The 24782-nt window shown below is 34.2% G+C and overlaps 1 protein-coding gene across 2 annotated transcripts in view; it reads left to right on the top strand.

Annotated features, from left to right (window-relative positions):
• ACAP2 (ArfGAP with coiled-coil, ankyrin repeat and PH domains 2) overlaps positions 1-23383 on the top strand; it is a 127031-nt gene extending 103648 nt beyond the window's left edge. For both annotated transcript variants that reach the window (XM_041770258.1, XM_041770264.1), the window contains 10 exons: positions 3378-3586; positions 3915-3984; positions 5400-5491; positions 7340-7524; positions 8421-8513; positions 9520-9707; positions 10122-10231; positions 11823-11933; positions 13195-13256; positions 18910-23383. In XM_041770258.1, coding sequence (XP_041626192.1) covers positions 3378-3586; positions 3915-3984; positions 5400-5491; positions 7340-7524; positions 8421-8513; positions 9520-9707; positions 10122-10231; positions 11823-11933; positions 13195-13256; positions 18910-19010 — 1221 coding nt within the window. In that variant the 3' untranslated portion in view covers positions 19011-23383. The remainder of the gene's footprint in view (positions 1-3377; positions 3587-3914; positions 3985-5399; positions 5492-7339; positions 7525-8420; positions 8514-9519; positions 9708-10121; positions 10232-11822; positions 11934-13194; positions 13257-18909) is intronic.
• The last annotated feature ends 1399 nt before the right edge of the window (positions 23384-24782 follow it).

The following is a 24782-nucleotide window of genomic DNA, read 5'->3' as shown; positions in this document are numbered from 1 at the left end:
AATAAACTCAAAATGGATTAAAGACCTAAATGCAAGACCAGAAATCATGAATCTCCTAATAAAAGAACATATGCAGCAATATCTGTGATATTGGCCATAGCAACATTTTTCTAGATATGTCTAGAAAAGCAAGGGAAAGAAAAGCAGAAACTACTGGGATTACATTAAAATTAAAAAAAAAAAAAACATCTGCATAGTGAAGGAAACAATAAATTTTAAATTTTTTTTTTTAATTTTTTATTTATTTATGATAGTCACAGAGAGAGAGAGAGGCAGAGACACAGGCAGAGGGAGAAGCAGGCTCCATGCACCGGGAGCCTGATGTGGGATTCGATCCCGGGTCTCCAGGATCGCGCCCTGGGCCAAAGGCAGGCGCTAAACCGCTGCGCCACCCAGGGATCCCTGAAGGAAACAATAAAATAAAAAGGCAACCTACTGAAGGGGAGAAGGTATTTGCAAATGATATATCCAGTTAGGGGTTAAGATCTAAAAAATATAAAGAACTTATACAACTCAACACCAAAAAACCCTACAAATAATCTGACTAAAAATGGGCAGAGGACCTGAATAGACATTTTTCCAAAGAAGATATACAGATGGTTGGGCAGCCCGGGGTGGCTCAGGGGTTTAGTGCCGACTTCAGCCCAGGGCGTGATCCTGGAGACCCGGGATCGAGTCCCTCGTCGGGCTCCCTGCATGGAGCCTGCTTCTCCCTCTGCCTGTGTCTCTGCCTCTTTCTCTCTCTCCTCTCTGTGTTGCTCGAATAAATAAGATATTAAAAAAATTATTTTTTAAAAAAGAAGACCTACAGATGGCCAACAGACACATGAGAAAGATATTCAACATCAGTACATTTTTTTAATGTTCAGATTATCACAGCTTTGTCCAATAAAGGCTTGGGATAATACCTTTTAATATTTTCTTATGTTTTTTAGCAAAATTTTAAGAAGGAACAAAATTAGGGGTATTATATCCAGATCATCTTGATGAAGAAGCTGGTGGCATTGCTGAAATACCTATGTTATGAAAAATCATACATTTGAAATAATAGAGGTTATAGGGAAAATGGGGATAGGGCTGTCCTAACAATCTTTGTAAGTTTCTAACTAAAATTACTTGCAGGAACTTGAATCTCAGTAAAAATACTATCATAATTAAATTCATAATAAATGAATACTACAGTATAGATAGGACTTTACTTTAAAAAATTGTTGAAGATAGCTTAATGGAAGGATAGATACAGTAGGGTTGAGATTAGTCATGGTGACAAAGGTAAAATACATAAAGATCAGAGAATGAGTGTAATACACACTTTTAAGTTCAAGCACGTGGCCAAAATGAGCCAAAAAGAAGAATGAGGGGAATGAGTGTCATGATTATTCCTATGTTCCTGAAGATGGCTAGCCCAGGTTCTGCTGTGTAATGTACTTTGCTTTCAGCTTCTATAATTTGGTGCAAAAACTAACTTTTATAAACTGGGAATGAGCCAATAAGATTTCTGTATTATATTGACGTCTTTTTTCCTACCTGATGATTGCATATGGGGTAACTCACATTATTAACATATTCTAGAAAAACAGATATTTAAAAAATATCGAAATCATTTCAAAAAGACAAGTTCCAAGTATTGTACAAATAGCGCCCCCCCAAAACTATTTCAGAGTAAGTTTCTAACATGATGCCCTATCATCCATTATTTTAGTGTTACTTTCCTCACCCTAGAACATTTCTCCTATAAAACCACAGTACTGCCATCATAATGAGGAAATGAGCATTGATACATGGCTACAATTTAATTTCCAAACATCTTTAAGTTTATCAGTTGTCCCAGTACTGTTCTTTATAGCAGAAGGATCCAGTCCGGAAGCACAGGTAACATTAGGTGTCATAGCTCTTCATTTTCCCTCCCTCAGGAATAGAGCCTCAGTCTTACTTTGATCTTGACCTTGATAGTTTTGAAGATAGAAACTAGTTATTTTGTAGAATGTCCTTCAGTGTGAGTCTGATGTTTACTCACTAGGTTATGCATCTCTGGCAGATGTATCATATAAATGATGCTGTGTTCTTCTCACTGTGTACTCAGGTGGCGCATAACTTTGATTTGTCCTGCTATTGGTGATGTTAACTTTGATCACTTGATTAAGGTGGTGTTTGCTAGACTTATGTACTATTACATTCCCTTTGTACGTAATAAGTATTTTGTAGGGGAGGTATTTTGGGACTATGTGAATATTCTGTTCCTCATCAGGCTTTAAATTTTATTTATGTTAGTATAAGCCACTATTTTTTTTTCAATGTATTATAACCCATTATTACTATCATTTTTTGTTTTGTTGTTCAAATTGACCCAAGTTTGGCCAGTGGAGCCCTGGCTTCTGTATCCTTTTGACATGTTCCCATCAATCTGAGTTCCTCCTTACTTTCTAGCAAGATGAGGTGTTCCAGGTTCATCTTGCACTTTCTCTGTACCAGTGCTACAATCAGCAGTTTCTGCAAAGAAACTTCCTTTTTTGGCGAATGGATTTTAGAAACAGAAATAAAGGAATACATGTATGTGTATATGCACAGACATGTTTATATTTATATTTGTTTTTGTATCTGTGTATATTGAAAACCATCTATGTGCCTCTTGTTATCTCCAGTTCTAATCACACACAACAGGGTTTGTTCTAATTTCTCTCCCTTTCCATATAAATAAATGGCTCCTTTTTAATTTTAACATGTTTACATATTTAATCAGTCTCCCTTTATGTAACCAACATCCTTCTTTGCTGCCAACTGCCCCTACTCAGGCTCAGGCACCTCACTCTAGTGTTTTCTTCTTCCTGCTGGGGCTCTCACTTCCCTTGGTGGGAATATAATTATAATTATGTAATTGATTTATTCTTTGGTAAAAGGCCATACCATTCCAGTTATTCACTACAATAACTGAAACAATTTGCTTGCAGTTCATTGAATACCTTGGAAAAACTTGGTATAAAATAATAATATTTTATTCTAGAGTCTTAATAGTCTCACGTTTATTCCATCTATCTACGATCTTGCATGTTAATTTAGTGCTTCTCTTTTTCTGTCCCCTTGTATCTTGCACATGTGTTCATTGTGTCACTTATCTTATGTATATACGTATATAAATACATATATATATATATATGTCATTTCCAATGTTTGTTTCTTCTGACAAGACTAAATGCCAGTTGATGGAGAAACCTATATCTTTTTATCCTTGAATCTGTAATGCCTAGAACAGTGCCTGGCTTAGGCCCATAATAACCCTTTAATTTATTGGTTGGAAGCTTTTATTTGGAGCATGTAAAGTGTAGCATAGTATTACAGTCTTTTTTTTTTTTTTAAACAAATAATTCTTAATTTTTTAGAAGCTGGATAAGAAATCATCTCCATCCACAGGAAGCCTGGATTCTGGAAATGAGTCAAAAGATAAATTATTGAAAGGAGAAAGTGCACTACAGCGAGTCCAGTGTATTCCTGGCAATGCTAGCTGTTGTGACTGTGGTCTGGCCGACCCACGGTGGGCCAGCATCAATCTGGGCATCACTCTGTGTATCGAGTGCTCTGGGATTCACAGGTGGGTAGGCCTGTACGGGGTAGGAAACGTCTTTTGGATAAATACACATAGTAAATTATCGTGTCTCATTGGTTAGAGGGCCTTTTCCACTTGCCTTAGTTTGACTGCTGTTTGTATCTTTGTAACTTTTGTAGAGTGAATAAAATTCTGGCTTGTGGAGGGCTTTAGAGGACTTTATTTTACTATTTATTATTAACCAGACGATCTCTCCGTATTTACATATATGTTGGGGACATAGCAACTATGTCCCATTAAAAGAGAAATAATTTGCATAATATGAGAATAAAGACAATAGCTTTATATATTAATATATTTTTTTCCCTCTTAGGAGTCTTGGAGTTCATTTTTCAAAAGTACGATCTTTAACTTTAGACACCTGGGAGCCTGAACTTTTAAAGGTAAAATACATAATTGCTTAAAAATATTTCAAATTTTCACATAAAAGATCAGGATTTTAGAATCTTGATTTATAAAATGTATGAGCTTCTTAATGCTAACAATAAACTAAACTGTTGAAACACATCTGAGGCTATTTTGGCAAATCTGGTATTTTCATATTGGGTTTTTTAAATTGTGAAGTTTATGTAGCACTTTTAATTGCAAGTCACTTTACCTTTTAAGGAAAACAGTGTTCCTACATTTTTATGTTTTCTCAAAAAAAAAAACCCCATCAATTCCGTGCCTTAATTTTAATCTTTTATGATTATATAAATTGTTGTTGAAAATATAATAGACATACCAGCATGCTCCAGAATGGATGGGTATAGCATGTTGTTATGATTGGGCCATTTTAGCATAGGACCGTTTGAAGGTAGTAACTACTCAAGGTAGTAGTTATCCAACTAAGACATCCTTTCACCTTGTGTGGGGATCCATATCTATGAAAATGTCATAAATAATTTTAGACCACAACTTGGTTTCTCGTAAGGTTTATAAAACTCATATTTGCTAATGATACATTCCTTGTAATTCCCACCATTTAGTTTGTCATATTGTAAAAAAATATATATATTAGTTTAATGATTATAGTATACTCTGCATTTATTTGTGTGAAATTGTGTTCTTTATGTCGATTCTATTAATTGTTATGAATTCAAAGGAGAAGAAAGTAGGTGATGAGAGGTAGAAACCTAATTTCTTAACATCAGTTTTGTAGCCATGAACTTAATAGATTCAGTTTTTTTTTTTAAGATTATTTATTTATTTATTCATGAGAGACACAGAGAGGCAGAGACACAGGCAGAGGGAGAAGCAGGCTCCTTTCAGGGAGTCCGATGTGGGACTCGGGGTCTCCAGGACCACGCCCTGGCCTGAAGCAAGACGCTCAACCACTGAGCCACCCAGGTGTCCAAGTAGACTCAGTTTTTAAAATTTGGTTGAAACAAGTCTGGTAAATTAAAAAAATATAACCATGAGCTTTAAACAAAATATTTTGAGATTTGTATATATAAATATATGGAGAAAATAGTTTACTTCCATTTTAAAACTTAACCTATTTGGCTTTAGGCTTCTTTTTTCATTTAATTTACTAACCATTGTGAATAATATGCAGCATTGTACTAGCCATTGTTGAGGGAAGGTAAGTGAGGAGAAACCCTGTCTTGTAAAAGTGATAGTCTTCTAGGGGGAGGTATTGTTAATGGCAAATGATATTGCTTAGTCCTTGTCTTATTTTGTTTTAACTTTAAACATCTTTGTGGGATGAGCATTTGCAGAATATGCAGAAGGAGTTAGTTAACTGTACTTGCTTTAAGCACTTTTATAGTATTCTTAGGAATTTGTAGCTTATTTTTGTATTTTCCTGCCAAAACAGCTTATGTGTGAGTTGGGAAATGATGTTATAAATCGAGTTTATGAAGCTAAAGTGGAAAAAATGGGAGTAAAGAAACCACAACCAGGACAAAGGTATTATGTGTTCCTTTTTTTTTTTTCATAAGCAGGAATATAGCTATGATTTTATTTCACTGTAATGTTTGATATGTAATATTGAGACAGACTATTTAGAAGAGAACAGTACTGTGTCTGTTAAAATATGGCTCTTTCTTGGGTAGGTGTTAGATAATTATTTTTTTGTTGATTAGATAATCAACTATAGGCTCCAGATGAGAATCTTAAAACTTAAGTGTCTACATAGAATGTAAAAGCTCTTAGCAGTTAAAGTAGACCAATTGTGTTATTGGTAGGTCTTTAAAAAGAGATAATCTGTCCATTAATGTCTCTAGGGATCAAGTTTCTATTGCCAACAATGAATGGTTTTACATTGTTTGACTTCATTCAGTAAATACCTGCTAATAATAATATCTGTACCTGGGTGGCTCAGTCAGTTGAGTGTCCAGCTTGATTTTGGCTCAGGTCATGGTGTTCGGGTTGAGGAATTGAACCCTGCTTCTGGCTCCACACTGGGCGTGGCAGCCACACTGCTTAAGATTCTCTCCCTAAAAAAGAAAAAGAGATTCTCTCCCTCTCACTCTGTGCCCACCCCCGCCCCTGCCTGGGCTTTGTTTCTCTTGTTTCTCTCTTTATCTCTGTAAAAAAAAAAGAAAAAAGAAAAAAAAATATACACACATATATGTGTATGTGTGTGTGTGTCTGTTAATCATGTAATTTATACATGGCATTATGATGGTAAAGAATTAAAGGTAAAAGGGTAGCTTCTCGTAGGGGAGAGTACTTAGTTGCTGTGTTTGAAATTATACTTCCCGTTCTGTATATGGAAGCTCATTGAATGAAGTTGGCTAAGAATGCCCTCAAAGTACATAATTAGTTTTTATTGTTGATGTTGCTTTTAGTCTTTATGGCTTTTTATTTTTAGCATTAAAATCTTACTTGCCGTAATCTTGTTTTGGGTTTTTGTGTTCAACTAAATCTTTATGTATAATCACTATTATTTTAAAAGATTTTGTTATTTGAGAGAGAGAGTACACAAGTTAGGGGGAGGGGCAGAGGAAGAGGGAGAAGTACACTTGGCTGAGTAGGGAGCCCTACACTGTGCTGGATCCCAAGACCCCTGGATCATGACCTGAGCCAGAGGCAGATGCTTAACTGAGCCATCCAGGCATCCATATGCATAATCAATATTATTTTAAAGTTATTGCTGTCTGAATTAATATCACTTAAGTGTGATTATTTGCTAAAGTATGGCCAAAGTTATTTCAGACCTCGAATAACCTATTTTAGGCAAAGATTTAACTTTTTTAAAAGGATATAAGTAAGAAAACGAATAGAATGGATTAGGCATTTTGTGATCATATCAGAAAAGTTTAAAATGTGACATTTTTTTTCTTCTCCTTTAATTAAGAATGCTATGTTGTTTTAAAGTAGCTGTCCTAGGAAAAATCATGACCGACAATAGTGCTAGTTCATTTATTGATGTTATCTATTGGAGTAAAATGAAATCAAAGTTAATTTCTATAAGTTTTTAAACTTTTCTTGGTAATATTTTCCATTTTGTAAAAAAGCACAGGGGATTTACATATAGAACTGAATGAGCCCAGAAATTAAGAGAATAAGAGAGTGTCATGTTAATACTTGTGATTTTTCATTTAGTTTATTATTTGTTATTTCATTTGAATATGAGATCATAGTTATTGAATATTTGGAAGGGAAATATGTTGCATAATATCACAAATTTAATTTTAACTAATAATACATCTAGTGACTTTTGGGGAAATATTCGGTATGTAATGGCTTCTTTTCAGTATCAGCCATACTAAGAGATTAAACAGAATATCATGACATTTTTATGTATACCAGACAGGAGAAAGAGGCATATATCAAAGCAAAATATGTGGAGAGGAAATTTGTGGATAAATATGCTATATCATCATCACCTCCTGAGCAGGAAAAAAGGATGGTCTCCAAAAGTTGCGAAGAAAAGAGGCTGAGCATTTCGAAACTTGGGCCGGGTGACCCAGTCAGGGCGCCTCCCCAAAGTTCAGGTACTATGGCGTACTTGTTGCGTATAGAAATATTTTCTTAAACTGAAAAGTCACTTTGTTAATCTCTGAATTAGTAGCCATTGCAGATTATTTAAATGCTAAAAATCTGTTTCTTTCTACGTATTCTAAGGAAAAATTGGGTTTCTATGGCCTTAAAACAGTTAAAATTGAATAGTGTCTTGGTAATTCACATCTCTAGGTAATGTGTATATTCTAAGGAATAAAACTGCTTAAAATGCAAGGGGAGATGGGAATTATAAATCTATCATGGCAACAAGCCCTAAATATCTGATTAACCACCTAATATCCTTCCTTTTTTTTTCCTCCTAAATTTCCCCCAGTAACGTTTTTTCCTGCCCTTTTCCCTTCTTATGGCCTGCTTTGTGCTTTGCTAACTTGCATGTCCCCAGTGGTTGCTGTAAATAGCGACGAGGCCAGGCGGGAGTCTCTGTTCTGTCCTGATGAGCTAGATTCACTCTTCTCCTACTTTGATACTTCTTCAAAACTACGTAGTAGTAAGTACTGCTCTTGTGGAGCATTCCAAGTCTGTGCCAGTGGTCATTGTGCAGTGTGGCCGTTTCTCTTGATGTTACCCATTGTCTCAGAATTACACATTACTTGCAGTCATACAATACATTAAGCTCTTCACCGCGCCTGACATATTATGGGGTAATAAGATGTGTTGTGACTCTGAAGAGAAGTTTATTTTCCAGCTTTGTGATTGATTCGTATTTCGATAAGCTGAATGTTTGAAAAGATTAAAATTGTATTAAATGTGTTCTGGTGGTGGCTGAGTTCGTGTTGACTTATCAGAGCTCATTTTCAAACCTGTTAGTGGTAGGTTGTTTTCTGAGTGGCATGAACTTTAATCACTAGCTGATTTTTCTTTAAAACAGTCAAAAGTAATGATAGTGGGATCCAGCAGAGCTCTGACGATGGAAGAGAATCTTTACCCTCCACGGTGTCTGCCAATAGTTTATATGAGCCTGGTGAGTTCTGGTGAAATTCAGTGTTAATTGAGACTGTTGGCTGGAAAATGCATGTGCTTTGTCCTTAGTCTTGATTAAATAATTTAATCTAAAGAAGCCTTTTGGAAGCCATTGTTAAATGAGAAGGCAGCTGTTTCTTTTCCTATTTGGACGTTGTCTTCTAGTTGTATGTTCTTCTAAGCCTCATAAGACATGCTAAAAGTGCCCAGTCGCTGAGGATACTTTTTAATGCACATGAACTATGACTTAATACGCTTTTGGGCTGTTTTATCAGGACAGAGATTAGCAGCTCCTTCCACATTATATTTTTCTTCTGACCTGTGTCGTCTTCCTATATTCTCTCCTTTGTGATTTCCATGATTTTTGATCTTGCAAATTACTCAGTAGTGAACATTTTTTGAATTACTTGAATGGCTTGTACTGTAAATTGTGGTGATATTGGACCATTCTTGGGGTAAAGTGAGGTTTGGTCTAGTAGTAAAATTCTTCAGGTTTTTTTTTTTTTTTTTTTTTTTTTAACACCAGCTCTTGTTGAGTCCTTAAATCCAGGCTTACAGAAATACACCCAATTTTAATCTAGTACGGAGTAATTAACCTCGCATTGAATACTGGCAGGACCACAAAGGTCTAGCATACCAATTGATATAAGAGAAGTAGTTTGACTGGTTGGGAATTGATCAGTCTGTTGGAAATAACATACTTTTGTGGAAATCTCCAATTCGCTCATTTTGTTAAATCAGTAGTTTCTTTTACATTTTTTATTGTAGTAAGAGTTCATTTTTATTTTTTAAATTGTGGTAAGATATACCTAACATAAAATTTACCATCTTCACCATTTTCAAATGGACAGTTGTGAAGCATTGACCTTTGTGCTGCCGTCGCCACTGTCCAGCCACGTAGCTCTCTCTGTCTTACTGAAACTGAAACCCTGTACCTAAGAAACAGTAACTTCCTATCCTTGCCCACCCTGCTTATTTGTACTGGTGTATTTGTGTTTGCTTTTCAGAGGCAGAAAGGCAAGATTCTTCTGTGTTTCTCGACTCTAAACATCTTAATCCAGGACTCCAGCTTTATAGGGCTTCATATGAAAAAAATCTTCCTAAAATGGCTGAGGCTTTGGCTCATGGCGCGGATGTGAACTGGGCTAATTCAGAGGAAAATAAAGCAACACCGCTTATTCAGGCTGTATTAGGGGTATGAATTCATATACAGTAAAACATAAAAAAATCATAATTCATTGTGAACATAGCTTTAGCATTATTTTTTGCTTTAAGATACGGGTTGGAAAGTAGAAGAAAAAGCTAGTAGTTATTTCTGAGGATCACTTTTGATTATGTAAGTTCAAATTTTTTTTTTTTTTTTTCTCAATGGAAGAGAATTTTGGTGATGAATGTACTGTCTTTTGCTACATCACAGACTACAAATTGAATCTCTATTGAGGTCATTCTTGGAAAGAAAATAATATAATTTGTAATTTCTCTGCTTTTACTGGGGAGTGTTTTCTCTTTTGGGGAAAATGAAACAGGCTAACAGAGTAAATACCTGTTTTTAATAGAAATATATTGTTGCTTGCTTTTTGTACATTGTTATCTTCTGTTTTCTGCTAAGGGTTCTCTGGTGACCTGCGAGTTTCTCCTACAGAATGGTGCTAATGTGAACCAGAGAGATGTGCAAGGGCGGGGCCCACTGCACCATGCCACTGTCTTGGGACACACAGGGTAAACCGTAGTACTTACATATTTAAGTGGATTTTATTTGAAAAATTATTTTGAAATAACGTATGCTTTGTCTCAAGTTAAGGCCAGTGAGTGGAGTCTATGAAATGATACTTTCCTATGACCTCTATTGTCATCATGGAATTTGAAATTTTAGAAATCTCATGCAGAAAAAAGCTACTGTTGCTTTTCAGATAAGAAAGTTGCAAAGCCATTTTGAACTTTACTTGCCACTTATATAGATCAGTTTTAGCATTTAAAACTGTCACTGAAAAAAAAAAAAATAAAAATAAAAATAAAACTGTCACTGAGGGATCCCTGGGTGGCGCAACGGTTTGGCGCCTGCCTTTGGCCCAGGGCGCGATCCCGGAGACCCGGGATCGAATCCCACATAGGGCTCCTGGTGCATGGAGCCTGCTTCTCCCTCTGCCTGTGTCTCTGCCTCTCTCTCTGTGACTATCATAAATAAATAAAAATTAAAAAAAAAAAAACTGTCACTGAAATTATGGTGCTGTTGTCAGACAACTAAGTCTGTGTTTGTATTTATGCATGTTCACACATATGTGCATAGCACACATATTTGGGGAGAGTTTTGTAACTTTGGACATTTTAGTTTTCCCATGGGGTGCCTAATGTCCAGTTTTAAAGTAAATTCTTAGTCTCTACTATTGCTGCTGAGGCTTCTGAAGCAATATTTAGATTCACAGAACAATAAAGCCATGAACATGGATTTTCTTTTTTTTTTTTTTTTGAACATGGATTTTCTAATAGAAGATCCAAGCGAAGTCAAAATGTTGATCCTAAATGAAAAGTTTGTTTCATAGGTGATTGTTTTTAAATAAACTGCCTTAGGATACCCAATTCTTATTACTCCAACAAGCAAGATGCTGTTCTTTTTAAAGTTTGCTTAAAACATCTTCAATTTTTAAAAGCATTTTGTTTTTATCATAGCTTACTCTTGTCCATTAGCAAAAAGATTGAGTTCAATAACTTCATCATAAAAACTTTTGTATGCTTAAAAATGTTCGTTTTTAATTCATCTTTCGCATTTTCTTCTTAAACAACTCTTCTTTCCATTTTTCTTCATAGACCCCATTTGCTCATTCTTCCATATTTTTTTCATTTTTGTCAGTTTCTTCAAGTTATATTTGTGGAATCCAGTGGGAGGATTACCTTCCATTCTTTGCTGGTTGAATTGATGATCGATATGATGTTAAATGATGTTAACATTGCTGTGGCTTTCTTCTTTCCCAGATAATGACCTTGAGTGATTTCTGTCTTATTTAAGCCTATGGATATGTGTATACATCTTTTTCTGGTATTATTTATTTGAGGGTAGGGGCCATAATTTATACATCCCACCATGCTACAGAGTACCAAGTTAATTGTGAAAACATCTTGAGATTTGTAAAATGCCGATCATGGTAAATTTTTATTATTAGAGTCAGTGTTCAATAAATAGTTGTAGAATGAGTCTAGAATTTCCTAATGAAAATGTTATTTCTTTAAACGGCAGTGCTTTTTTATTTTTTAAAGGTGAATACTAATTTTTTTCTTATTGGCAATATCTCAAAAATGCTATTTTCTTAAACAGACAGGTATGTTTATTTCTAAAACGAGGTGCCAATCAACATGCCACTGATGAAGAAGGGAAAGACCCTTTGACTATCGCTGTGGAAGCAGCCAATGCTGATATAGTGACTTTGTAAGTGTTTTCTTTTTACTTGATTATTTCTCATACGATGTATTTCTCTGTCTCCTCTCCTCTCCTCTCCTCTCCTCTCCTCTCCTCTCAATAAAATAAAATAAAATAAAATAAAATAAAATAAAATAAAATAAATAAAATCATCCACCATTGGATAAAGATAAGTTATTAAAGAAAAGATAGGGATGGTATAGAGAAAGAAATTCTTATAATAGCGGTCCCTTTTGGGGCCCCTGGGTGGTATAGTCAGTTAAGCATCTGACTCTTGGTTTTAATTCAGGTCATGGGAGGAAATTCTTTTCTTAATCCAGTGCTGTTTGTCTTCCTGCTGCCAGGATGAATAACCCAAGAAAGAATATATAACCAAATGTTAACCCTGGGAAAATCTTGGTAACCTCTGGTCATTTAATACATCAAAATAAATTTCTTACTGTTTAGACATAACACATGCTATTTACATGTCTAGAACTACCTCACCTCAGGGTGAACCAGAATGAATTCATATGGTACAAATGACATTCCATACCATAGAAACAATACTTTATATAGTTGGCGATTAAAGTGTGGCAGGTTGCTTGCTGTAGAGTCTCTGGAGTCTGGAGGAAGGGAAGTAAGCTACTGGAAGTGCTGCAAGGGTCCTGCTTAAACAGAGCTGAAATGTACTTGTTAGAAATCTTTTATTGTCAGGGAGCCTGGCTGGCTCAGTCAGTAGAGCATGTGACTCTTTATCTTAGGGTTGTGAGTTCCAGCCCCATGTTGGGCATACAGATTTACTTAAAATCTTATTTTTTTTTTTTTTTTAAGATTTTATTTATTCCTGAGAGACATACAGAGAGAGGCAGGGACACAGGCTGATGGAGAAACAGGCTCCCTGCAGGGAGCCCAGTGTGGGACTCCATCCCGCGACCCCGGAATTACGCCCTGGGCCGGAGGCAGATGCTCGACTACTGAGCCACCCAGGTGCCCCCAAAACAAAATCTTTATTTTATTTTATTTTATTTTATTTTATTTTATTTTATTTTATTTTATTTATTTTTTTTCAAAACAAAATCTTTAAAGAGAAAAAAGGAAATCTTATAATTGTCTTCTCTCATGAGAATTGTATAAAGGAAAACTAAAACTAAAATCCCATCTATTTTAGTGGCAAGTACTGGGAAAAGAAAAAAATTGTATCAGTGTATGTTTTTACCTGCTTACATAATTTACTAGTTTATGAATATATTACAGAACTTCATCTAAAAATCTTTTCCTTTAATTTTAGGTTACGTTTAGCAAGAATGAATGAAGAGATGCGGGAATCAGAAGGACTTTATGGACAGCCAGGTCAATATTCTACTAATAACCATACTGAAATGCAATATAAGAAATGCATTCAGGAATTTATTAGTTTACAGTTGGAAGACTCATAGTTCTTTAGCAAACTGACTTAATACTCTAGAGATTTTATAACTTGTAAATTGTGAGTTGTTATGTATTGTACCTATTGAATTCTTGGGAGTGACTAACTCTCGAGCCTTTAAAAATCCATAACTATTCCAACTACAGTACACATTGACTTGCTGTGTCCAACTTCGGCTGCTGACTTCTTTTTCTGCTGTACAGATGTCTTCCATATACATTCCTGTGAAACGAACGGAATGATAACCTATCTTTATACCCTTACAGCAGCACAACAGTCATTTTCATTTTGGAATTCTCTTTAGCTGTCAAGTGAATATAACAGAGTCGTTTTCTTTTTGTTATTCAGGGAATTTCTATAAATTGTGTTCAGGGAAAAAAACAAATCACCATGTGTTTGGCATATAAAAAGCCAGTATGGAAAATACCTAGAAAAAGTTTATTGAATGAAGAGTTTTGTACTCTGATCTAAAGATAAGTCGTAGGTTTAAAAATAAAGTTTATTAGTTTAAGAAGTCCATAATGGGAATGGAGTTAGTTTAAAAGGTATAGAGAAAAGGTCTCACTTTATATTGTAGCTTTGCCCCCAGTGATTATACAGTATTTGTTGGAAAAATGTAAGTATTTAGAACAGTATTTCATGAACCTGATGACAGAGTAAACTTGTTAGAGAAACTTCAACTCAGGATCAGTTCATGTCTCATTTTGAGTAATTTTCACCTTTGAGTCAAGATGTCAGGAGAAGGAAGAAATGTTGCTGCTAATCAGATTCCTATCTTTAAGATTCCTAATTAGACCTTCTTCACAAAGAAAAGAGTAATAATTGGATCTCCAGTTTCATGAATTTGAGTATATGAATTACTAGTTTATCTGTTTTAAATTCATTCACATATTAGTAAAAAGATTTCAGCAATTCATGACCAAAATAATTGAGAATATTAGTTTCAATAAGTATATTTGTTTTTTAAAAATGAATATTAATGTATTATTTTTAAAAGTGGCCTGGTAATATCATCTATTCTTCCTGTTTATGTTTTGAAATTTTGGTAGTTTAATGCTAGCTTCAACCATTAACTTTTATTTTAATTGGATTAATATATAATTAATATAAATATGGGGGCCATTCTTTTCTCAGCGGACTGTATTTACTGTTTATTATTGGTCTCGTTTAATAGAGAACAAGTAAGAACTTTGAGAATAGAGGCACTTCAGCTAGATACTTCTAATCTAGGGTGTCCCACTTTAATCCTATGGATCAAATAATACTATTGAATCATGATATACCAAGATATAAGAGTGCTGATTAAGGGTGAAGTGTCAGTGTTAATTCTGAATTTCACCCATTTGTTTTAAACTTGAATGTTAGATTTTAAATAAGTTATAATTTTGTAACAGATACACTTGAGTGAGAGTATTACTAGGCCGTTTTTGAGGCCTTTATGTTTAAGCACTTTAAAAATAAAAATTATTCAAAGGATATGACCTGATATTTGTGAGGTAAGAGTGTACTTCAGGATTTTAAGTTAAATAATTCTTATTCCTGAAATTTTAAAATTAAATGTTTGGTCACCTGTTCTTTCCTTAAGCTATTTGCTGATGAAGTTACACCCAACTGATTAGTCATAAGGTCAGTGGTGGACTCTCCTTTGGAGTTGGGAAGCTTGAAAGGACAGGGCCTCTATGTTCTTGCGACTTCTGGTTCCACCCAAATTGCTTGGGCTTCTGCTGCCACCATTTAGGAGCACTCAAATGTCTCTTTCACTGTCGTTTTATGTATAAGTTTATGAGTATACACTTTACTTTCCTCAGTAGAAAAATGAATTTTTCTAATTGATTTGACTGAAAATTTGAACAAAAAAAGCCTCACTTAAAAAAAAAAAAAACAAATATTTTTTCTCTTGCTCTCAAATTTTAGTTTAGAGTTTAAAATAGATCAGAATTCTGGAAATGGCGTATCAACAGATAAAATGAGAGGATGATCTTGATAATAGATTTTTAATGCATTTTGGGGGTCTCATATGTAAAGTGGAACAATTTTATACTTATGCCATGATGTGGTGAAATGGCACAGCAGTTGCTCTCCGGCTACTTTTCTTTTCCTTCCTGAATCTTTGGAGAGCAGAAATATTTGCTCAGGCAGTAGGTCTTTCTTTCCCTCCACTTGTCACTCTTCTCTCATTAATTTTGGTTGCTTTATTGAGATCCTTTTTTTTGTTGCCTAGCAATACCTCAGAATTTTGGTAAAATGCAGGTATTTTCAATCTTTTGATAACAAAGAGCGCTGTCATTTAAAAGTCTCAGATATAATTTTTGGGAATCATGGACTTATTTCTAAGAAACTCCACTTGTGAATCTTCTATCTACAACCATAAGCACCTGAGACTCCCTGTATTCTGCAAGGCGATATAAGAGCACACATTTCCTGCGGGGAAGATAGATCCCTTTCTATCAGTCCCTATAACTCTTAAGAGGACTGGGTGAGTGAATGCTCTCAATTGTTGGAAACCACTTTGGTAGTTCACACAGTCTTTGGCTCTATGACTCCTCTTGATTGTTGGCAGAGTTTCTCAGTTAGTTAACAATCTTTAGTGAACCAGGGCTGGTTATATGAGTATGTTGCTGGCAAAGGCTGATCACTGATCTGATCAGTTCTCAAAAGGAAGCTGTAATCAGCCCAGAAAGGGTGGGACCATATACTTGATCACCTGGGGGTGGGGTCTCACGTGCTGCCATCGCTCTGAGGGGAGTGCGTTTCAAGAGCAAAATCAACAAAATCTTGGATCATCATAATCACTGTTGCAATAGATCTTCTGAATACCAAAAATCAAAGACTATTTTAAACTATCCGTGGACATATAGCAGTCCACATTTTAAAAATTCAGAACTGTCTGGGCACATAGAAAAGTTAACTATCCGAAGAGAAATAGAATGTGATTTAAGTAAAAAAAAAAAAAAAAAAAAAAAGAATGTGATTTAAGTAATTTAAAGCATATAACTTAGCATTACAAATATTGGTGATTAGTTGCTTACCATTTGTAATAAACTATTAAACGTACTTCTTTGAACTTTCCAGGGCAGCATATTCTGGGTTACTGTTCATGTATTCTCGTGTAGACAAGTTATAGTTGCCTTGAGCAAAAGTCTGAATGATTAAAGTTATACTTAAATTTTAAAGAGTCACATTGAAGTTCAGTTTATGTTAACTATACTAAATATCTTAGTCACTATTGTTATTGTAATGTTTGCTTTTTGATAATACATTTTGAGGCCTAAGAAAGGTATTTTATTGATAGTCCATTAATTAGTGTTTCGTTAGAAACTGAACGTTAACAGGAAGTTTTGTGTGTGTGAAGGTGAGACTTCCTTTTGTATTGTACTAACTCTTAAAATGTATTCGTGAAACCAATGATTAGTGTAGCACCAACACTTTCCTTCAAGGAAGCATTTAATTCAGTGAATAAAAGATCTTATAATTTGTCTTGCATGGTACAATGGTTCCACTAAAATGTACTTGTGTAATAGGTACTAGATGATTTAAGAACAAAAGCCGGAAAACCACAAAAAAGAAAAAACCCCCCACAGTTTGTTATACAGAATATGCATTGCTACTAGTAGAAGCCATATATTGCCATTGTACTGTTGTAATACTTAAGACTGCTCATCTGGTGCTATCTGTAAACTGTTTGGCATTAGCGTCTGCTTAGATTCTTCTCCCGGTTTCTTCCTGAATGTATATAACGTGTGCCTTTTAAGTTATTTCTGGTGTTGAATGGTAAAATCAGTGTGTTATTTTTGTATTATATTCTGCACTTTACACTTCCTTGGAAAGTAAAATTCCAGACTCTCAAGTTTAAATAGTATTTTAAAAATATTTATAATGTTTACAATAAATATTTTAAATATTTTAATTCAACATCTAAGAATAAGAATTTTTTAATATTTTGTATGTTTTGTTAATTGATATTTAATGTCAGTCTCTTCTCAGTTTATTTTATATCTTTAGAATGGCTAAAAATGGGAATAGATTTGTAGTTTGTCTTTTAATGTGAGAGTTTAGCTTTTAAGAATTCATGGGTGTGATTAGATTGTCTTAACAGTTGTTCTGGTATATCAAATTTTATTTTTATTGTTTTAATAACATAATATGAATTAGATGCTACTCTTAACCAACCTATTAAGATTTTCTTTTTACTATATTTTTTCATTTTAGAGAAGACTGATTGATACGGGTCACGAGAAAATTTCCAGGCCTAAATGAAAACTACATAGAGATTTTAATAATTTGCTTTTTACATAGACTAAATACTAAAAGTGATAAATATTAAAAACATTAAAATTTTTTTATTGAAAATCTTGAGTTATGCTGTTAGACCTTTTTACTAGATCTTTATCTCCCTCCCCCAACATTTTTCCGATTCTCTAGCTTTTGGTATGACACCTATTGCCTCAAAAATCTCGCTTGTTAAAAGCTGACAAACTTGCTGCACTATTATCAGCTGTAGCAATGAGTATGTAATAAGATGGATGCAAGATATCTTATGGGAAGTACTTATAAAACCGTGTTGCAGCCGTAATCATTTAAAGTGGTATTTGATGGTTTAAATCTTGAAAACAGAACTATGCTAAGCTTCTGTGTAAAGCTAATGTTTAACAGGAAATATTCATGATAAAAGATTCATCTTGAAAATAAGATTTTACTTTATACAAACCCTTTGTCCAGGGAATTAATCTTTATGTATTCATATATTTAGTTTCTCACGGCAAGAACAACAGTATTCAGTCTGCTATAGTATCAGTATCTGTACTCTGCTTCTCTACGAGCGTATTTGTACGTATATACATGTGTGTATTACTCTAATTTAACAGACGTCTTTGGTATCTCTTCCCCTTTTCTCATAGCACTCTTGCTCATGTGACCTACAGTAAACAAAAAGCTTCAGACTAAATGTGAAACTGACTTTATATAGTCATTTTCTAGGCTTTATTATTTCATAAGCTCAGTAAGCAGTGTTTTAGGTGCATTAATTTTAGTTAAGCATTAAAGTTTGAGTAAAGAATTTCTTTTTCACATGATATTTAAATTAAAATGCCTTTTAACTAAAAGATAAAATAGGCTTTTTTTTTCCCTTACCTGATGATCGGTTTGTCTTATTAATAACTTGCATCCTTCAGAAGCATTAGTATTTGTTATTGGTCTTTTCTTTTGGCCTTGATCAAGGGAAATATTCATTTAAAGAATGCCTTGTTTACTATACCTCATTTAGAATGACTTTTATTTCTGTGTAAATAAATGTATTTCCTTACATTGCTTTAAAACACTTGCATCTTTGCTCTTTTCTAACTCTGAGCTTTCCTCTGTGGCTGCATCTGAGGTGCTTTTTTCAGGTATAGCCTTTTTTCTTTCAATATATGCTTTTCCAGCATTTATATTAGTCCTTTTTCTTCCAAAAATGCTCATCTGAGCAAAACTTGAATATGATTAGTTATAATATAGTTACTAGCCATAAAAAATGAATGTTGTTTATTAATACTTTCATGGAATGCATTATAAAAGTGTCTTTATTTTACTTTCCTGCAGGTGATGAAACCTACCAGGATATTTTTCGTGATTTTTCCCAAATGGCATCCAATAATCCAGAGAAACTGAATCGTTTCCAGCAAGATTCACAGAAATTCTGAGTTTTTTCCAGAAGGGGAAAATATTAATTTGAATGATCCCCTAATGTGTACATCTGAAATCTCACAAATTTTTACTGCTTTAATACTACTTAATTTTAGTAGATATTGAATGGCTTGGAAAAAAGGTACCCATTCACTGATATTTTTATAAATTAAAACCTAGAGTTCTAGTAGTTGGGAGATGAACTTACTTTAAGACCTCTGTTATTAAAAAACAACAAAAAAAGCCTGTTTAAAGGGCTATTTTTTATAGATAAAGTCAAATCTAGACTTAGGCCATCTCTAGGTTATAAGATGCTAAGAGTTTGGACAAAATCTCTGGTTTTTGCCAGTGAGTGGTAGCATTGATTTTTTTTTTTTTTCTATGCATCACGCCCAGGATCATTCAGCCAAACATACCTGCTTCAAAGTGGGAGCCAACAGTCCTGCCTGTCTGAAGAATATGTTTTTTCTTTAGCTTCCCTGATGATTTTTGGTGGTTCAATCTTTTGTTTTGTTTTCTGGTGTCCTAGATATCATACACACAATATGTAATTTAATTACCATAGCTAGAGAGTAAGTTTCCCTCATTTGCTCATAAATGTAGTGATACTCTTTAGATGTCTGGTTATTGTCATGTACTTTAACGTATGTGTAATGGCTGTACAAATAGACATAACTCGGTCTTTTAGATTTATTTCGTTTTATGAAGCAAAAAGAAGCCCTTAATTTTTTTTTTTTTAAAACCAAAATCCTTACTTCTAGAGGTTGTAGTCCATCATTGTTGGGTGGGTTTCCTAAAACTTTGACAAATTTATTGATGTAATAAAACTATGAGGTTTTATTGGAGGTTCAGAGGTTACTTGAATGTTGCAAAATTATGCTTTCATCAGATTGTAACTTTCAAAGGAAAAGTTTATTTATAAAATAATGTAGAGCATTTTTATATTTGAAGTTTCTCCTTTTCAAGATAGAGTTTTGCTATTGAACTGAGTAAAAGAAAAAAAGCCCACTTTTTCTTAGTTTATATTAAAATACATAATGATAAGTTGCTTTTTAACTTTTTCAACATTTATCCTGTGTACATCTGTACACAGTGTACATTACTTTAAATTGGGTGGTTACATGAAACACTGATCTTGGAATTCCAAAACATGGATCTACTCATTTACATATAAACGCTATAAATTTGTCTGATTCCATCTTTGATATATCTTGTCAGGAGTACAAAATAAGTAATTTGCCTTATTGTTTCTAATACTGTCAACAATTAGGTTTAATCTTCTTTTACAAGTTACATGTAAGTGGTATTACTGATACTCAGTTTCTAAATAAATTTTTAAAATTCGGGTTACCAAATAAGTAGGAAAATTATATTTAATTGGGTAGATAAACAAATTTTCTAACATCCATCCCTCTAGTAGCTAGAGTCTTATAAGTTGATAGAATGTCAAATCAGGATTTGTCTAAACAGGAATTAGACTGAAGTAAATTCATGTCACAGAGAAGTTTCCATATTTGGCCAAATTGTGTGCATATAATGCTTATTTTGTAATAATCATTGTATATTAGATAAGCATCAGATATATTTATGAATTATTTCTAAGAAAATGTTAATTTCCAAAACTTGTATTTTAATTGCAACAGTAAGGGGAACCTTAAATCTTCCTTGTTTCACCTTAGAGTCACAGATGATCTGGCTTTGCAGAAGTTTAGTCTGTAACATTTTTTATCAGAGTGTACTCTAAAGTTGTCCAAAAAATTCAAGGATAAGGAAATATGTTAAACATGAACAGAAAGAGTGCCTATTCCTTTGTAGTGCCTATTCCTGTTAATCCTAGGGCTTCACTTCTAAAGCTCCTAACCTTTGAGGAAACTGAACAGTTTTGCTTTGGGATCCAGTGGTTGGTGCTTCAGATCGCCTCTGGGGTCTCTGACTGTGAAGGCGATTGTTTATGACACACTTACCTCCTCTGGCTTGAGTCATGAGTTTTATTAATATGCTAGTAATTAGTGTCTACTTAAATTTAGTGGTTAGAGATATATTTGAAGATGATCATGATTCTAAATATCCTCAGAGAAACTAAATCGTTAACAGTACAGGGAGCCTGGCAGTACAAAAATACATTCCTGCGGCTTGATTTCTTGAATATGCCAAGACCCAGTTTGGATGAAATTTGGCAGAAATGATGCAGAACATATAGCAAGGCTTTAAAGTAAATTAATAGTTATAAGTAGTTACAAAGTAGATTGGCTCTTACCAAGGTGAATCTAGCTGTGTCAACTAATAGCTTTTATACAGTATGTAACAGACCTGGGTTTTATTATGCTGTGAATTATTCGCAGTGCGTTATGAGACATTATAGTATAAACAATGTTAATCCTGCTTTTGGGCTTCATAAGTCAGTGTGATTGCCCTTTGTTTTCTTTCCCTAACTGATCTGTTTCTATTGGTTTCTGATTCCTTATCATTGTTCTATTGGTCTGTTGTCACTAGCACATTAATTTAAAAGCTAGATTAACATCAGAATAAGAATAGCAGTGCTCTGAAGAGCCCATAAAATGCAGTCCCGTGCTAGAACTAGGCTAAAGGTAATTGAGTAGTTATTTGCAGTGTTTCCTTGTAACACTTTTATGTTTAAGATTTCTAAGGTTTTTTAAAGATTATCTTTAGCATAATCCTTTAGAAATTCAGAAATTTCCAGGGATTCAGTACATTATAGTGTTTGCCTAATTTTTACTGGTCTTCACTGTAGATTTTAATGAACTTTGATGTTTACTTTCCAAAACATACAATTTAATTTGGAATATGTACCTTGGTTCTTCATGAGTGCATTTTGGAAAAAAAAAAAAAAAAAAAATATATATATATATATATATATATATATATATACCTTTACAGTCTGGACTACTTAAGTTTGTGATGTGTTAAGCAGTATTTTAAAAATATAATTTTATACTTGTGTGGTGACAACAAACCAAATTGTATTTAAGATTAAATTGACTACTCGTTTTAAATAGTAAGACATTCCCGTAGCACTCTTATATTGTCATACTAATTTTTCTGTTTGATAGCACTTTTGACCATGGATGGGAGCAGGAAAAAAATGATGTATTTTTATAGAATTATGATGTCCAGAATGACTTCCACCTTCATGATATAGTGGAAAGAGCACTGACTAGTAGTTACTACACTTTTTGAATTCAGAGCTCCTCACAAACAAAATGAGTGGATGAAGCGTGGTGAAACTACAGTAACATTCTTTTGTGTACTGTTCTGCGCACAGTGTACCTTGACATTATCTCCCCTGATTCTGACAGTAGGACTTGAGATGTTAATCTGAGAAGGCCAACATTTCTCTTGTCTGATCCTGGGCTGCTCCTCTTGTTTACAGAGGGGAGTCATCGATTTGCTGGTTGTGGCATAGCCGACAGCAGAACCCCTGTCTGACTGACTACTAGTCAGAGGCACTTTACTTGTATCATGAAATGTTTTGAAATTATTATAAAGTAGCAAAATCTGTTAATGACCGCCAGCTTTCCTTGTGTTTTCATAACAAAGACTCCAAATGTTCTGGAGAACTTGGATATAAAATTACCTTGAAGGAATAGATTAGGATTTGAAGACGTTAAATTGTAGGAAATATTACATTTTTGTACTGACATTAATGAAGGCAAAACATGGTAATTTTAACTCCCCATATATTCATCAAATTCTTGATGCTTCCGAATGAAAGGTAACTAAAAGGGGCTTGGATTCAGTTTAGCTGAATTCTGACGTCTGTAAACATGGTTTTGTGGCCCTCCTTTCCCAATTACATACATTTATCCACTTAAAATGAAATAATAAGGGGAGTGAAATAAGGCTTGATTTAAATAAACTTTTCTCTGCATTGGTCTTTTCTCTATCTTCGGTTTTAGATTTTCTTATTTTTCCTCAACAACCCCTTGCCTTGAGAGTTAAACAGGGAAAGCTTGCTACATTATAAAGATTGCTGGCACCATTTATTTTACACAAAGGCTAAAGGTTAACTTTTGAAGATGATGAGCTACTTTTCTACATGTGTTTACTTGTGCTTTGTGGTATTTCTGGATCATTCCAGTCATAAAGACTTATTACATGTAATATTTCTTGCTACCTGTGAAAAGACCTATTTTAAAGAATGTATAACCAACACTCCATTTACTTTTTATTAGTATGTAGAGGATTTGTATCTAATTCATGAATGTAGTTTTACTGTAGTTTGTCATTGTAAATGGAGCAAAAAGTTCATTATCTTTATAGTCATTCTAAAATGTACATTATGTAAGAATTGTAAATATTATACTTGATTAAAATACTTTGTATGCTGAAAAATTATGATAATAAGTCAATAAAAATCTCACCTCTGGCATAGGTTTTTTATGCTCAGACTTGCACTTTATTGTGAACCACAACTGCAGACATATCTGTTAGGAACTGTCCTGTTTAAGGTCTTCTGTTCCTTTCCAGCTCTGCCACATTGACCTAGTTGATCCTGTTTGCTGGTACTTCAATCAGGAAATCCATTTTGATCTTTTAAAGAATTTCTCTATGAGCACATAGCTATATGCATTCAATAGCTAAAAATGACAAAGGCTTTTTTTTTTTGCTGGAAGTGGGGGCTAGGTCTGATTATTTTCCATTATGATTGGCATCTGTTGAAGCTCCCCATCTAGGCAGCACATTCACACTCAATCCTTTTAGTAAACAAACAAAAACATGTTTTTCTATGAATTGAGATAGAAGGAATGGAGGATTGAAAGAACGGACCTGGAAGTGAACCTTTTTTTGCTTTTTCCTTTTAAGTTCATGAAAAGCGGACGCATAACACTTTTCTGTGTGACTTGCTTTATTCCTCTTCACTTCATCTTCAGAATAGTTCTGTGAAGAAGAGAACCCACACCAATAGTAATCTTTTTAAATGGAAATAACCTACTTTTCCCTATTGCAAAACAATGCTCTTTCATTGTAGAAAAATGTTTGACAATACGTAAAAGAGAGGATCATCATTCCATCATCTGCCAGAGCCCCCAGTATGGTCTCTACCAGCCACATGTGCCTATTGAAATTAATTAAAGTCAGACAAAATCAAGAGTTGGATTCCACCGCTGCATTTTAAGCACTCAGCCGTGTGCCTAGGGACTGCCGTCTTGAACAGGACGGATTACAGAGCGTGGCCACCCATCAGTGTAGCAAGTGCTGTTGAATAGTTTTGAGGGGGAAACTTACTTTCTTGGTATATATCTTTCTAGAACTTTGGGTGTGTGTATTTAAGTTGATATACGATGGGGTCATACTGTTACCTGCTGCTTTCACTCGCATGGGGAACAGATTTCTAAACCACTGCGCCACCCAGGGATCAAGGGAACAGATTTCTAAGTCAAGTGTTGTACATCACTTTGGGGGAGGATTTTAAAAAGTTTTTATTACGGAGAATTTCAAACATATACAAAATAGAATAATTTCAATAGCTAATGGCTCATGGCTAACATTGTTTTATCAATACTCCCACCCATTTTTTTCTCTTGCCCAGATTTTACTTTGAATCAAACCTCAGACATTTCACTAACAAATCAGTATGTACGTCTAAAAGAAAAAAGCCAATCACAACATTGTATTTCCTTGAACTGTAAAACTACTGTAGTCTATTCAAATTGTCCCAATTGTACCAATGTGCTTTTATTTATTAAGATTTTATTTATTTATTCATGAGACAGAGAGACACAGAGAGAGGCAGAGACCCAGGCAGAGGGAGAAGCAGGCTCCATGCA

Source organism: Vulpes lagopus, chromosome 1, assembly GCF_018345385.1.
Source record: "Vulpes lagopus strain Blue_001 chromosome 1, ASM1834538v1, whole genome shotgun sequence".
Classification (NCBI taxonomy): domain Eukaryota; kingdom Metazoa; phylum Chordata; class Mammalia; order Carnivora; family Canidae; genus Vulpes; species Vulpes lagopus.
This window is presented reverse-complemented; position numbering and strand designations above follow the sequence as displayed.